The sequence below is a fragment of the Bos grunniens genome, chromosome 19 (assembly GCF_055505025.1).
Source record: "Bos grunniens cultivar Pamir isolate PY7600 chromosome 19, Bosgru_T2T1.0, whole genome shotgun sequence".
In the NCBI taxonomy this organism is placed as follows: Eukaryota; Metazoa; Chordata; class Mammalia; order Artiodactyla; family Bovidae; genus Bos; species Bos grunniens.
Window position 1 is genome coordinate 37,976,159 of NC_141183.1, and position 14,444 is coordinate 37,990,602.

The 14,444-nt window shown below is 57.0% G+C and overlaps 2 protein-coding genes across 6 annotated transcripts in view; one reads left to right on the top strand and one right to left on the bottom strand.

The window, feature by feature from the left end:
- Positions 1-293: 293 nt before the first annotated feature.
- On the top strand, positions 294-5,170 carry PIMREG (PICALM interacting mitotic regulator). 2 transcript variants are annotated; one of them, XM_086359510.1, is made up of 6 exons: positions 294-603; positions 1,138-1,467; positions 2,609-2,904; positions 3,397-3,492; positions 4,111-4,160; positions 4,500-5,170. In XM_086359510.1, exons 2-5 carry the CDS (start codon positions 1,174-1,176, stop codon positions 4,142-4,144), a joined length of 720 nt encoding a protein of 239 aa, XP_086215636.1. In that variant the 5' UTR covers positions 294-603; positions 1,138-1,173; the 3' UTR covers positions 4,145-4,160; positions 4,500-5,170. The 2 variants fall into 2 exon arrangements, with proteins under 2 accessions (XP_086215636.1, XP_086215635.1); XM_086359509.1 differs by having other exon boundaries at positions 295-603; positions 4,539-5,170.
- Positions 5,171-5,334: 164 nt separating this feature from the next.
- The window catches only part of PITPNM3 (PITPNM family member 3), a 97,198-nt gene continuing 88,088 nt past the window's right edge, over positions 5,335-14,444 (bottom strand). For all 4 annotated transcript variants that reach the window (XM_086359505.1, XM_086359503.1, XM_086359504.1 and 1 more), the window contains 5 exons: positions 14,287-14,435; positions 13,855-14,004; positions 11,778-11,961; positions 11,238-11,366; positions 5,335-9,542 (listed from right to left, as the gene is read on the bottom strand). In XM_086359505.1, the coding sequence (XP_086215631.1) occupies positions 9,240-9,542; positions 11,238-11,366; positions 11,778-11,961; positions 13,855-14,004; positions 14,287-14,435 (915 nt within the window). In that variant the 3' untranslated portion in view covers positions 5,335-9,239. The remainder of the gene's footprint in view (positions 9,543-11,237; positions 11,367-11,777; positions 11,962-13,854; positions 14,005-14,286; positions 14,436-14,444) is intronic.

A 14,444-nucleotide genomic window follows, 5' to 3' on the forward strand; every position in this document is an offset into this window, starting at 1 on the left:
TTCCTGGGGATCCGTGCGGGTGGCAAGTTTGGTGAACTGAAGGACAGTCTCAGGAAGGCAGAGGGTCATGAGGAAAGTTGGAAACAAAATTTCCACAGCAACCCAAGGCTCCGAGTTCCCAGCCCAGGCTCTTTCTGACAAAACCACTGAGACCTTCAGGCAGGATAGGAGGGACTCTTAGGAGCCGGGGACCCCGCCTCGCCCCGCCCAGTCAGGCCAGCCAGAACCCTTTATAAAGTTAAGGATGGGGTCAGTGGCCCGAGACCGAGCGTCAGTAGGTGGCGCCGGGGCTGAGCCGGCGCGGGCTACGGATTCTGCAGGAAACTCGGGCGGGACCCGTAGATACAAAGGGTCCTCTAAGCCCGGCTCCCTGCCCAGCGGGCCTCCAGAAAATGAATGGGGACGGCCGGGCCAATCCGAGAGCAGGATTCACAGCCACTGGCACAGGAGCCAATCGGATCCCTGGCGTGGCCGCGAGGCGGGGACGGAGCCAATCAGCTGTGAGGACAGGACCAGGGGGGCGGATCCGCGCGGTGTTTCAAATCGACTGGATGGGCGAGGAGCGGCTATGCTCGTCGTCTGGTCAGCCTTGGGAGCTGTTGGGTGAGTGCGGGCCGGGGCGTGGTGGGGTTCTGTTCAGAAGGGACGGGAGCAGGTGGGGTGGGGACCTCTAGTTAGGACGGGCACGGCATGTGGGGCTTCTTGGTATAGCCGGATGGACATCGGGGTGTCTGGTCAGCCCACCTCCGCGCGTTGGGTTAGGGCGAGCTCGTGAAAGAGTCCCTAGTCCAGCCTTGGGCCAAGTGCTGAGGCTCAGCGAAGGCCGGCGGGTCCTGACTGCCTCCCTCCCAGCCTGAGGCAGATAACGGAAAGTAGGCTGGGATGAAAAGACAGTTAATCCAGACACTCACAGCAAGGGACGCCTTGCTGGCCGGACTTGTTCAGACTCTGCCCTCTCCCGGGCCTCGCTGACCTCACTTCTAGGAAGAATTCCTCTTTCCTGCACCCACGGTTGACAAGCGCCCCACCCCATGGGCCCCAGGACAGGAATCTCTTCCTCTGGTACCCGGTGTCTCACTGGATCCTGGGAGTGGGATGGGGGATACCCTGATGATCTCCCATTGATCTCCTCCCCAGGGTCTGTGGGAACAGAACAGACTCTTGAACAGTCAGATGGCTTCTCGATGGCCAGCTGTGGGGGCTTCCCTGCGTCGGAGGTCTCTCCAGAACCAGGAGCGGTTGGAGGAGAGCGAGGCCCTGCAGCCTGTAGCCGGCCACCCAGACACCTCCAGCGGGGCCCTGGGCTCCCTGTGCAGACAGTTCCAGAGACGGCTGCCCCTGAGAGCAGTCAGCCTCAACCTCGGGGTGGGCCCCTCCTGGAAACGCCTGGAAACCCCAGAGCCAGGGCAGCAGGGCCTCCAGGCTGCAGCTCGCTCAGCTAAGAGCACCTTGGGTGCCATGTCCCAGGTAATGCCGACCATGTCCAGGTATGGATGTAGGGCTTCCTTGATGTGGAAAAATGGCTGCCCCCAAAGAGCCCCCAAGAATAGAGACTCTGTGAAGACAGGGTCCTTGATTTATTACTGTGTCCCCAGCTCTCCAAACAATTCCTGGTACACAGTAGTGCATGCATGCTAAGTCGCTTCAGTCATGTCTGACTCTTTGTTACCCTATGGACTGTAGCTCACCAGGCTCCTCTGTACATGGGATTCTCTAGGCAAGAATACTGGGGTGGGTTGCCATGCCCTCCTCCAGGGGACCTTCCCAATCCAGGGATCAAGCCCATGTCTCCTATCTCTTCTGCATTGGCAGGCAGTTTCTTTACAACTAGCGCCATGGCACACAGTAGATGCTCAACAAATAGCTGAATGAGTGAATGAAAACAGTGTTGTGGAGGAAACAGAACATCACGAGACAAGATGATAGAGTTATACTGTGAGAGGAAATTGCATGCAAAGGGCTAATGGTGGGGGAACACCAAAAACAAGCTTAGTCAGTGAAGGCTTCCTGGAGGAGGTGACTCCATGGAATTCCCCCAGGAAAGGGGAGGTATGAGGAGGTAAGAGGAGTGTACAAGACAGGTGAAATAGTCCAGGCCCAGGGTTGAAGGAGAGCAAGATGCTGAAGAGAACTGGCAGGAACTTAGTCTGGGTATGGCTGGAGGACAGAGAGCAAGGCAGGGCGTGAGAAGGTAGGGTGTGTGCCAAACATGTTTAGAATTATTTCACTGTCTCCTGGGGGTAGGTGTGGTCTCCCCCGGTCCTCCCCTTTGAGTCTGTCCAGAAAGAGGGTTTGGATTTAGACCAATGCAGGCTTGGGCTGCCGTCTATGGGGTCACACAGAGTCGGACACGACTGAAGTGACTTAGCAGCAGCAGACTCCATGAGCCAGAGAGGTTCTGCTGCTGCCCATGCACTTATCCCTGGGGGCCTGAGCTGGGTCCCTGCCATGGACCTGTGGCCTCATGGACTCATTCGCATCCTTCACTCTGAGCCTAAAGGCTGCCTGGATCTGTAGGACCAGCTGGTGGGCTGAGGGGTTGGGGGATGCCCTGAGGAATCAGGTAGCTCACTCCTGGCTTGTCCACACTGACTTTTCCATGTCACAGAGGATCCAGGAGTCCTGCCAAAGTGGCACCAAGTGGCTGGTGGAAACCCAGGTGAAAGCCAGGAGGAGGAAGAGAGGGGCCCGGAAGGGCAGTAGCCCCCCAGCTCACAGCCTGAGCCAGAGGAGCACCCGGCTATCTGTGGCCGCCCCTGCCCACTCAACCCTGGACCCCTGGGAGAAAGAGTACCACCACCTCTCTGTCCAGATGAGCTCCCGTGCCCACCCTTGGCGACGGTCCAGAAGGGAGGCTGCCTTCCAGAGCCCCTACTCCTCGGCAGAGCCCCTCTGCTCCCCTAGGTGAGTGGGGTAGTGCCTGCCCTTCAAATACTAACTGGGCCCTGGGGGCTGCTGAGCACCTTCAGGACACCCTGAGCTGAGCCACATCCATGCTCTGGCTCAGCTCTGCGCCCCACTATGGGGGACCTGGGGAGGTCCTTCTGGGCCTGAGTTTCCCCACCTGCCAAAGGAAGAGGGAAGCTTAACTCTAAGACTATCACAGTCATCCAAGCTCCACCAAAAGTTTTTGAAGCCACCTGGCGGGGTCAGTGGGTGGATGCTCACCTATCTGCAGGATCATCTACCCTTGACAATGGCCTCCAGCTGTTCTCTGCCATCTGCTCCAAGCCCCTCTGACAACACTTCCTAGAATGGGGGTCTGGGATGATCAGTTCCCAGCCCACATGGTCATCTCTGGGGCCTGTACACCAGGTCCCAGTGCTGGGTTAGAATAGGCTCCTGCCACAGGTTTCCAGCTAGTGACTGATACGCATGGCTTTTCCTTCTGTTCAGTGAGTCTGACAGTGACCTGGAGCCTGTGGGGGCAGGAATCCGGCATCTCCAAAAGGTGTCTCAAGAGCTAGAGGAGGCCATCGTAGCGGAGGACAGGTGAGCCAGCTTACCGTGCTTCAAAGGACATGGCCAGGAGAGTCCCCTGCGAGCCAGCCCACTTTTTTAGGCAGGTCTCTTGTTCAGACTCTGCTGTGTGAGTCTAACAATCTCTCTCCCTCTCTGAGCCTCTGCAACATGCCCTGGTCTCCTCCTTGATCAAATATTTAGGTTGGGGTGGTAGTTAAGGACACACCTGGATGGATGTGGCCCCCCGGGCCCTGGGCCCCAAAATGTGTCTATCACATGTGATGGGGTACCTGGTTCCTGAAAGACCCACCCTTCTTCCACCACTCACTCTCCATGGTTCCTCTCCACCATGCCCACCCTGGAACTGGGGAAAGTGACGTGGCTGCTGTGAAATGCCTGGTCTGTCTGCTTAGGACCCTGTCCTGGGGCAGCACCTGCGCCTGGAGCTGCCCTAACTGGGGTCATACGTACGTGGCTGTGATAGGCTCTGAGGTGGGTCCCCGCTGGCGCTGACTACATGCCAAGTGGGCCGTGTACCCACCACACTGCCAGGTCTGGTCTTGTCTAGCCTGGGTGGGGAGGGCCCCTCGGAGCCTGAAGCACCCAGGACAGACAGCAGCACTGTCCCCACCGCTCTCCCATCTCTAGTGGCGACATGACTGTTTCTCTCATCCGAGACTGAGGACAGCACCCTTCAGGTAATGCTCTCCTTCCAAGCCTCTTTCTCAGAGGTTTCTTCTCCCTCGCCCTCCTCCTCCTTCTCCTCTTCCTCCATGAGCTCGTAGGCATATCTGGAACTGAGTCTTTGCTGGAAAAAGATGTAGAGTTGATGGGCCCCACAGAGCCGAAAGCATGCAAATCCTCTGATCTGCTGGGAGCCAGGGCTGTGGCTAACCTCACTGAGCCCATCACTGATGGAGCACACGCGGGGCACCCCCAACAGCCACAACCACCTTCCAGAACCTCATTTGGTGGGGGGGGGGGCAGTCTCTGGTGTTCCCATTTCCCCTGGGGTATGAAGGAGCTCTGTCTTGCAGGAAGCAAGCCATAGCTGACCACCATGCCCTCACACTCAGGATCCACACCTCCCGGGAGTTGCTGGTGGTGCCCCTGAGCTGCCACAAACAAGGACCTGACTCACAAAGCCCCAGGTGGGGGCTGCTTGGGGTCCTCTGCTTTCCTGCTTCAGCCACCTCCCGGCCCACCAGGGACCACCTGCTACAGCCTGCAATCGACTCAGGGAGATCTCGGAGGGGTGGGGGGAACCATTCATTCTACTTCCCTTTGGGGCTTAGGAACTCAACCCACGTATGAGCTTTACAGTTGCTTCGTTTGTAACGTGAAGTGCAGATGGCAGGTAATATTTGAGAGCCTGAGCTATGTATCCAGGAGTGGGGTCTACAAAGAGTCAGACCATATTATCACCAGTGCGGGGGCTCTTGAGAACCCAGATTTAGCCCTACTTCCCACACAAGAACCCCAGAAGGAGGGGTGGGAGAGGTTTCCAGGCCCCAGATCCTGGGTCCACGGGGACCTATTCTCATTCTCAGCACAGGGCACTGTGGGCTTAGAGGGCACACACTATTCAGTAGCGATTTCTGCCCTTTGTAAATTATTTAAGAAATCTGCTTTGTCATTTTATTAGAAAGAAGCCAGTGTGTGACTTTCCTGGATCACACTTCATAATAAAGACTCTTTCTGTAGCTGGCATCTGTTTGCTGTCATCGCTACCCCCCACACCGCTCTGGGCAATAGGTCTGGGACCTGGCTTTGTCACCATCACCCACCCCAACTCTGAGCCAGCCTGCCCTCAGATCAGGGGGAACACAAGCAACGGGAAAGGTCTCTCGGCTTAGTCCAGAGCAAGGTATGTTTTAAAGGCAAATAAGGTTTTTATTTAAGTGACAACATTTGAGAGTTAAAAACCAGCTCACATCAAAATCAAGACCAGTTGTAAAAATCTTTTTAACTTCATAGTGCTGTTTTTGTCTTGTTAGAAATCTCATATTTTACATTTTCTTTTCTAATGGATTTTGTACAAGGCAGCCATGAGAAATAGAATAAATCTTTTTCACCACAGAACCATCCACCACAAATAATACTGCGAGTTGCACACTTAGGAACAGTCAGACAGACAAGATCCGACGGGCTGCCATCACCAAGTAAACAAACAGAAAAGGACAGCGGGGTCCGAGGGCAGGAGTCCCCACCAGCCGGCCGCCCTACGGTCCCACCCCTCCTTGATGTCACCTGCCTCTCCTTCTGTGCATGAGGGTGGGGGACAAACTCTTGATTTTTTTTTTTTTCCCAATCACCCTGTTGGTTTCTCAGCCAGGAGTCAAGGACCCAGGCCATGCCTCGCTGCTTGGACTGAACCCTACTTAGGATTTTTAAGAAAGTTCCCCCATGCCCGGGGTCAGGGGAAGGGGAGGGGACGTTTCCTTTGGCTGAGCCAAAAGAGAATAGGTTTCCAGAGCACTTGGCACCCCAACCCCCCGGGGATTCGGCAGGAAGGTTGGTCATTTAAGGCGGGGTCAAGTTGAGGCTCCGCAGGCAAGACACCCCTCCCGGGCGGAGCTGCACCTGGACTGGGTGGGTGAGTGTCCCCGCAAAACCGGCACCACCTCGGGACCCATTTCCACATGCCTCGGGGTCCGGCTTCCATTGAAACACTGGCGCCATGTTTTATCTGCAGGGCACTTCCGGGGCGTGGTTCTGGGCTCCAAAGTGATAAAAGCACAGTTTAAAAACCATGAGATCCAGCCTCCCCCCTTTCCTAGAGCCCACCCCCAGTAATGTCTGGAATACTGGGGTTCAAAATTGTTTATTTTCTGTGGCCCAGCACCCAGACTGGAGGGCCATTTACCCAAGTGCAGGAAAGAGTCCGACTTTTTTTTTTTTTTTTCAATGTATCTGTTGCGGAGCCTAAGAGAGGAGTTGAGATCTTTAGAAAAATGCCATGAGGCTGGAAGAGCAGGCCCTGGCTACAGATGCACCCTGAACCCCCAACAGGGCGAAGGCAGGGGAAGGCAGCAGGCAGGCCATCTATCGGGATAGCCCCCCGGACTAGGAAGAACAAACATGCCACGCAAGAAACAAGGAGCTTTGGTCAGGCAGGAAGATCTGTTTCCCAGCCCCTGGGAGCAGGCACACCAGGAGCTGGAAGGATTCTCTAGGAAACAGCCGGATTGGGGGTCACAGAACTACTCCAGGAGAGGCAGCGGCAACCCCTCCAGAGAACACAAGTTGGTTCTTTGTTTTTCTCCAACTCAACTGGATGGACAAAAATCAAACAAACCACTAGCAGAGAAAGTGCATACTGGTTACAGAGTTGCCATGAAAGCAGTACTGAAACGAGTCTGATCACTATACAGAACCCCACGTACACACATTTACACACACCAACTGCAGCTCCCAAAACACTGTGTTCAGAATACCTCATTGTACACCTTCCATATCAAGCTGCAAGTCATCAGAGCCCCAAACCGGAGCTCTGGAAAGGAAAGGGTGCGGGCCCTCTGCTGGGGCTCACGTCCCAGCTCTGACCCCCACAACCACAGAATCGTGTTCCCCCACACTCCAAATTCTTCAGGGTCCCAGCCTCTCTTGCTCCCAGGCTGGGGTTCTCAGAAAAAAAAGGGGTAGAGGTACTCTAGCTGGGGGAAAAGTATCTCACGCTAATTATTTCATCACTTGAGAGTAATACATCAGTGGCTTTTGCAAAAAGGAGATGGATTTCAGAGAAGCAGACTATCTCTGCCCGAGTTTAATTCAGGGTCTATTTTGGAAAGGAGGGGAGAGATTGGCTTTGGGGTGACTATGCCATAGGAGCTGGTGCCCAATGGAGAGCCAAGAAGGGTAAAATGTTAAAGGAGGGATGGGCCTGTCGTGAACCACCAAAGGCAGGACCAGAGAAGAAGCTGGGGGTGAGCACCCTTCCCCGACAGACTTGCCAGCAGCTCTGGGTTTGGGTGCAGATGCAGCGCTGGAAGTGGAGCTGGAGAAGACACAGTTCTCGTAGAGCAAGGGTGGGGGCTGGGAGCCCGGAACCCTCCAGCCCCAGAGGGGCGTCGAGTGTGCCAGGTGATTCACAACAGCAGGGCCAGTTGCCCCCACCAGCAGCCGCCACTGGGGAGGACCCTGGCCACACGGGAGCTGCGAGAGGTAGACAGCAGAAGCAACACCAAGCAAAACAGGTGCCTGCTGGGCGAACAGACGTCTGGGCCCCGGGGCAGCCCAGCCCCCGACACAGAGCCCGGCTAAAAGAGCTGGACTAGCCTCAGCGACAGCCCGGAGGGACTCGGAGGCGGCCCGGGAAGCACCCCACACGGCAGGCGTGGGTCTGGGCCAGGAAGCAGGAGAAGTGCAAGGGACCAATGCCCTGGCCAGGGGCTCAGCAGCAGGAAGGCCTGGGCAGAATTTGAGGGAACCCCAGGAGAGCCAAGCCCTGCCAACCTCAAGGGACGGCCCAAGAGGAGGTTATAGGCATCAAACCAAGCTGAGTGGCCGGGGGAAGGGCAAAGAACACAACAGTTTGAGCCAAAATTACATGAACCCCCGGAGCTCTGGGACCTCAGCTGTCTACCTTCCAGGAGCCAAGGGGAGAAATCACTCTGAGCCGAGCTGGGGAGGAGGAGCCAGGCCAGGGCCTGCGGGGAGATGTCTCTGTTCCTGGGACGCCAGGTTTGGGCATCAGTGCAAAGCAATATCTCCACGGAGCAGGGACCCCCTTTCCCAGCAACCCCCGCAGAGGGGCTTCCTTGGAAGTGGTGGGCCCCCAGAGCCCCTCTCTCAGTCGGCGGGGAGGGTATAGATCACTGGGCACTCTGAAGGGCTCTTAGGCCTGAAAAGCCGCAGAGGGCAGAAGTGCAGGACAGGCTAGAAGTCAAAAGCGCCCCACGATCTCAGCTGGGGAGACCCCTCCAATTACAGAAGGAAGGCAGGGCCCAGCGAGGGCAAGCAACAGGCTCAAGGGTTCTCAGCCAGCCCAGCTAGGCCAGAGCCCAGGGCCGCAGCCTCACGGCGGAGGGCACCAGGGCAGGACTCCGGGAAGAGGCAGGACTGTCCTCCAGGGCCCTGGGAGAAAGGCAAGGATACAGAGGATAAGAAAGGGGGGACCATAGACAGCTGCAGGAGGACAGACCGTCAGCACCAGACCCCGCCCCCAACCGTCTTTGGACAGACAGCTCAAACATAGGATGAACCTACTGGACATCGTCTCACTCCCAGATAGTGGCCACTTGGCCACAGGCGAGCCAGGCCCAGGATGGTGACCTGGGACGTAGCCAGGGGGCGGGCACAAATGCCACTTGCCCCTCTCCCCTCACCCCAGCAGGCAACCAAGAAGCTGCACTTGCCAGCGGCTGTTGGTCCCTGATTGGGGGGCGCCTCCGTTTAGGGCCTGCCAACCATCACTGCCCAAGCCTCCGGAACTCAGAGAGGTGGTCGACTTTGTCAAATACTCGGGCTCCAGGCAAGCCTGCCCCCGGGGGTTACACAGACATCCACCCTGACTGGGGCTTGCCTTGCAGGCGTAGGGGAGCAGCAGCGACTGCATTGAGACCCCTGGATCTCACCCCTTTGCCGCCCAGGGAGCCTCCCCGCCAAGGCCAGGCAGGGTCCCTCCCGCCTCGCTGGTTGGACACTTTGCTGGACAGACACGGGAGGGAAAAAGCAGGAAACAGCCTGTGTCTGCCGGGGACAAGGCAGCCCCTCCCGTCCCCGCAGGCAGCCCTGGTGGGCCCCCCACGACCTTGCTCTGCTGCACCGCCCGGCCCTCAGGGCACCGACTCGAACTTGGGGGGCCCGCGCACCCAGCTGAGCGCGGGCAGGGGCCGCTCGTGGTCCTTGTCGGACTCGGGCTGGCTCTGGGCCCGCTCGGGCTTGGGGTTGGCGGGCGGGTCGGGCTGCTGAACCGACATGGTCCGGCGCAGGTGGTTGCGCTTCCGCAGGAAGTCAGGCTGCGCGTGGAGGCCGAAGCTGCCCTTGCGTAGGATCATGCGCGAGCTGTTCTTTTTGGGGCGCGAGCGGTGGCCAGCCTCCAGCGCCGCCAAGTGCGCCGCGTAGCCCTCGCTCAGGAACTGCGGAGGGGACAGGCGTCAGGACAGCACGGGCAGGCGGGCCCTGGTCCGGTCTCCAACCCCCGCCCCCACCAGCCCCAACATCGCCCCTTCCCTGGAGCACCCAGCTTCTCCCCGACCCAGGTTGCTCATTACTCTTAGAGGCTCCCTGCCTGGCTTGGTACAACTGAGTGCTGCGGTCTGACCCACGGGTCACACCTGGGATTTCCTGGATTCCTGAAGCTCTCTCATCCTTGTCACTTTCACTAAGGTCCCCCAAAGGTAAGTCTCTCCCCTCCTCCAGCTTCTACCCCAGGGAACTTCACTGATGTTTTCCTGGTCCCCACAGTGGCTCTCCTCGCCAATCCCTTCTGCTGGGCCTGCAGAACCTTGCTACTCAAAGTGTGGGCCGTGGACCACCAGCATCAGCAGGACCTGGACCTTTGACAGGCAGACTGTCAGGCCCCACCCCACGCCTAGGAATCTGAATCTGCATTTAAACAAGCTCCCCAGGTCATCCGTGTGCAGGTTAGAGTTAAGAAGCCCTACTCTAACAGCCCCCACTCTGAGGTCCCACCATCTCTGCCCTTCTACCTGATGCTCACTCTCAAGCACCTCCGTTCAACATGGTACAAAGAGATCATTATCACCTTCCCATCAATCACCTGCTTCTCAATCCCAGTAATGGTACTACCTGCCTGGTTGCCCAGGGCTTCCCAGGTGGCGCTAGAAGTAAAGAACCTGCCTGCCAGTGCAGGAGATGTAAGAGACGGGGGTTCGATTCCTGGGTCGGGAAGATCCCCTGGAGAAGGGCATAGCAACCCACTCCAGTATTCTTGCCTGGAGAATCCCGTGAACAGAGGAGCCTGGCGGGCTACGGTCCATGGGGTTGCAAAGAGTCAGACACGACTGAAGCAACTTAGCACACGCGCACCTGGTTGCCCAGGTCAGAAACCAAGGGCCAGCCTTGACATTCCGTTTCTCCCATCCTGAGAATCTGATCCCTTCGTTAACAAATCCAATCCATCCTGCTTTAGAAGTGCCTCTCAAACCGTAGGCTTTCACTGCCCTGCTGCCACCCTGCCGTTGCTCCCCTCCCCTCTTCCCTTCCTCTGATGCTCCCTCCAACCACAGCCTGAGGGATCTCTCTGAATCATGAACCCCCTCCACAGCCATCCAGTCCCAACTTTGGCAAGACACACAGGCCGTCCGCCATGCACCGCGCCAAGCCCTGCTCCGGCTCGCTCCCTCATCCCCCTCAGCCAAGCTGAGTCACTTGCAGTCAGTTCCCAGAATATACACTTGCTTTGCCACCTCCTGACCCTTCCTTTTGCTGCTGCCTCTGTCATAAAGGCTCATCCAAGCTCAGGCCCTTCACGGACAACCCCTTCCAACTTTCAAAAAATCAACCTTGTCCCTGAGTCAGGTTTAGCTGCTCCTCTTTAGGGCCCACAATTCTCTGTCTCCCCTGCCATTCTTTATGGCTATTGCCACACTGCACTGTCGTTGTTGGCTAGTTTTTCCACCTCCCCTTCTAGACTAGATGATGTGACATCTGAGTCCACCTACACCCCGCACAGGTACCCAGTTGTGTTTGTCGAATGAATGAATGAGCAAGTGAAAGAACGAACAGATGACTGAATGAACAAACAACGGAATAAACCACCTTCTCCCCCTCTCTGCTTCTACCGGCCCCACACCCCCACCTCCACCCACCTGGCACTGGGTTTGGTACTTCTTGGTGGGCCGGCCCACAATGAAGATCTGGGAGGGCGGCAGGCCCAGCACGCTGTAGACGGAGATGTCCTTCGTGGAGCCGTAGGCTGCGCTGATTTTGATGAAACACTGAAATACAGGGCAGCTGATGGGGGCAGGGGCAGCGCATCCGCCACGAAGGATTCCTAGATGTCCCCCTGGGAGCACTGGTGGGGGGCCCTTTTCTGCACACAGACAGACTCCAGGTCACGGGTCCACCTTGCATCAGGGGCCGCCCTCTGCAGTGGCCTCCCCTTCCTAAACCTCACCGTTCTCATCCATCAGTGGAGATGGAGGAGATACACACTTCGCTGGGCAGTAAAAGGACCGATGAGATGCACATGAGTGTGCTTTGCCAACTGGGCATCCGCTTGGACAATCGGAGCATGTGGGGTAAAGGAGGGGCTCCCCCCAGGTTAAGGGAGGAGGAGTGGCCGAGGAGGAGGGTGGCCAAGGACTCACCCCTCCCTGGCCAAAGCCCCTCCCCCGCCAGACACTCACCTCCTGCATCAGGTTGCGCAGGAAGATGGCCTTCTGCCGTAGCGGGTCGTGCACCAGCCCGTCGGAGAAGAAGATCATGCCCTGTGGGAAGTTGTGCTGGGACAGCCACGACACCACCCGCTGCTTCTGCATGTCTGGCCGTCCCGTGATGTAGAGGATCATGTAGCCCAGGTCCTGCCAGTGCCTAGGGAGAGGATATTTCAGGGTCCAGCCCTCGCCCAGTGCAAGCCACCCACTGCCCAGCAGCCCACACCCCCTGCTTTCCCCCCTACCCCCAAGAAGCTGGAGGAGCTGTTCCAGGGCATGGTAGGGGAAAACAAGGGGGACCCAGAAATTCACACCCTGAGTCCCCGTGAGTCCTAGCCATTCCCCCCAGATGGCCACAGGTGCCAACCGCATGCCCACAGCCCAGCTGGTCCCCCACCCCTGCCCTCTCTGCTTGGGTCCCCTTCTCCCTGATGCCACTGCCATCACTCAAGTTTCTGGAGCCAGAGACAAGCCACTTGGATTCCTCCCTTTCCCTCCGTCTCCCCGCCAGTCAGCGAGCCTTTGATTCTACCAGGCAGCATCTTCACTCCACCCTCTCACTTTAACTCCACTTCTAAGCCTCAGCTCAGGCCTACTGAACTGGTCCCCAAGAACTCCCAGGACCGCTATCGGTCCACTTTTGGCATGCTGATGATTCAGAGTCCTGGAGGACAGTTTCTTGTGCCCATGACTTATTTTCTTCCACTGGACTGTGAGTTTCCTCCAACTAGGAGCTCTTTCTGCATCAGTCCCAGAGCATAGAGCCTGGCCCAGAACCGGCCTCGGAAGACTGGAGGGAGGCAGACAGGAAGGGAGGAACTCAAGTGGTACCTCTTTTGTTTTTCTCTTGGCAAAATCCTTTCGCACCTTTCTCTGCAGTACAACAGCCCTGGGAGGTTGTTTCCAGCCACACTTCCCACCCTGTCCTAAACTGGCCTCCAACACGCAATGGCCCTGAACTTATCCCTACACATGGTCTGTTCTTCCCTGTCCTTCTCACCTTCTTGGCCTATCAAACTCAGTCCTGTATTTTCTTCCTTTTGCCTTTCTGTTTGTGCTCATCTTTGTACAGTGGCATGGATTGAAATATATATGCGCCTGTCCTTCAAGGGCAGACTCAAATGCCACCTCTCCCAGGAAGCCTGCTCTGCTTTCTCCAATCAGCTATAAAAAGTCCAGTCTCTTAATTGGCACTGTGCGTTAGCTAGTCTCGAAAGAAGGGCCCCCCAGTGAGCCACGTGTCCCAGCATTCACACCTTTATGTGTTCCCTTCCTCTTTGAAACTGGGCTGATCCTGGGATTAGCTTGGAACTAATAGAACAAGTGTAGTGGGAAAGACACTGAATCCCAAGGCTGGGTACTAAGAAGGCTTGTAGCTTCAGCTGGGTATCTGGAAACCATAGTAGGCCAGTTACCAGCAGGGAAGCCCGTCACCAGGTACCAAGTCTGGCTAGTCTGAGATCACCCAGGCTGGCCACCTGGAGCAGCCACATGGAGAGAGAAAAAGACAGACCCCAGCCAAGGAACAAGATATAAGAATTCATCACCCATCTTGAACATCTTGAACATCCAGCCCTTAGATGACTCCCAGCCCAGACCACAATCTGACTACCATTTCTGGAGAGGCCCCCTCTGAGAACCTCCCAGCAGAACCCAATCAATCCACGGAACGATGTCATAGAATAATAAACTACTATCATAAGTCACTAAAAATGGAGCCATTTGCTCCATGGCGATTGGTAATCAGAACAATTTTATCCTGATTGGGATCTGAATGCAAGAGACCCGTCCTGATTCACTGTACAGAATGCTCTGACGGTGTTAGGCTAAACGGAGAGAGGGAGGCAGGGAGGAACAGAAGGCTGGAAGGTGGTGGAGCTTCTCAAGAACCCTCAGTAAATTACTCCTGCAGGTGAAGCTAGGACTCCTGGCTCCCAGCCCAGAGACCAGTGGAATTCCTAGAGGAAACTAGAAAAACACAGCCCACCTCCCGCACAGTCACTGGTTCCTTCCCCAGAGGATATGTCCCCTGCAGGAAGGAAGCACTCACCGGACAACGTCCACTGCCCCTGGCCGGACCTTGGGGTCACTTCCCATGATGGACACGCTGGCGGCAAAGGAGCCGTCGATGCTGAAGACCACGCACTCCATGCCCCGGGGCAGCACTGTGAGGTAGCTCATCGCGCAGGTCTGGTCACCCCTGAAAAGTGCCCACCTGGGGGTTAGCTGTGCACTCAGGGTCAGGTGTCAGCCTGAGGCCAACATCAGCCCTTGGTCAGAGTCAGAGCTCAATCGGGGCCAGGATGAGAGAGAAGCCGGTGGCACCTCCTGATGCTAAAGCTGTAACCACATCCATTTTCCTCTCTCCCAGCAGACAGGGATGGGGCCCAAGACAGCATCCCCAGGACCCCATCTTCTGAACAGGCCTGGAAGGGCCATGGAATTGGGTGAAACCACCGTGAGAATGTCCCCTGGGTCTGACCTGACGACCATCTTCACGGGGTAGACACCGACCCCCAGGCGCCTGGGCCGTGGCACGCTGTATGTGATGCGCCCACTGCTGTTGGTGATCTCTGTGTCCAGGTGCACCCAGCGGCCGGAGGACGGCTCTGCCATCACCAGGATGTCCACCTGCAGGAG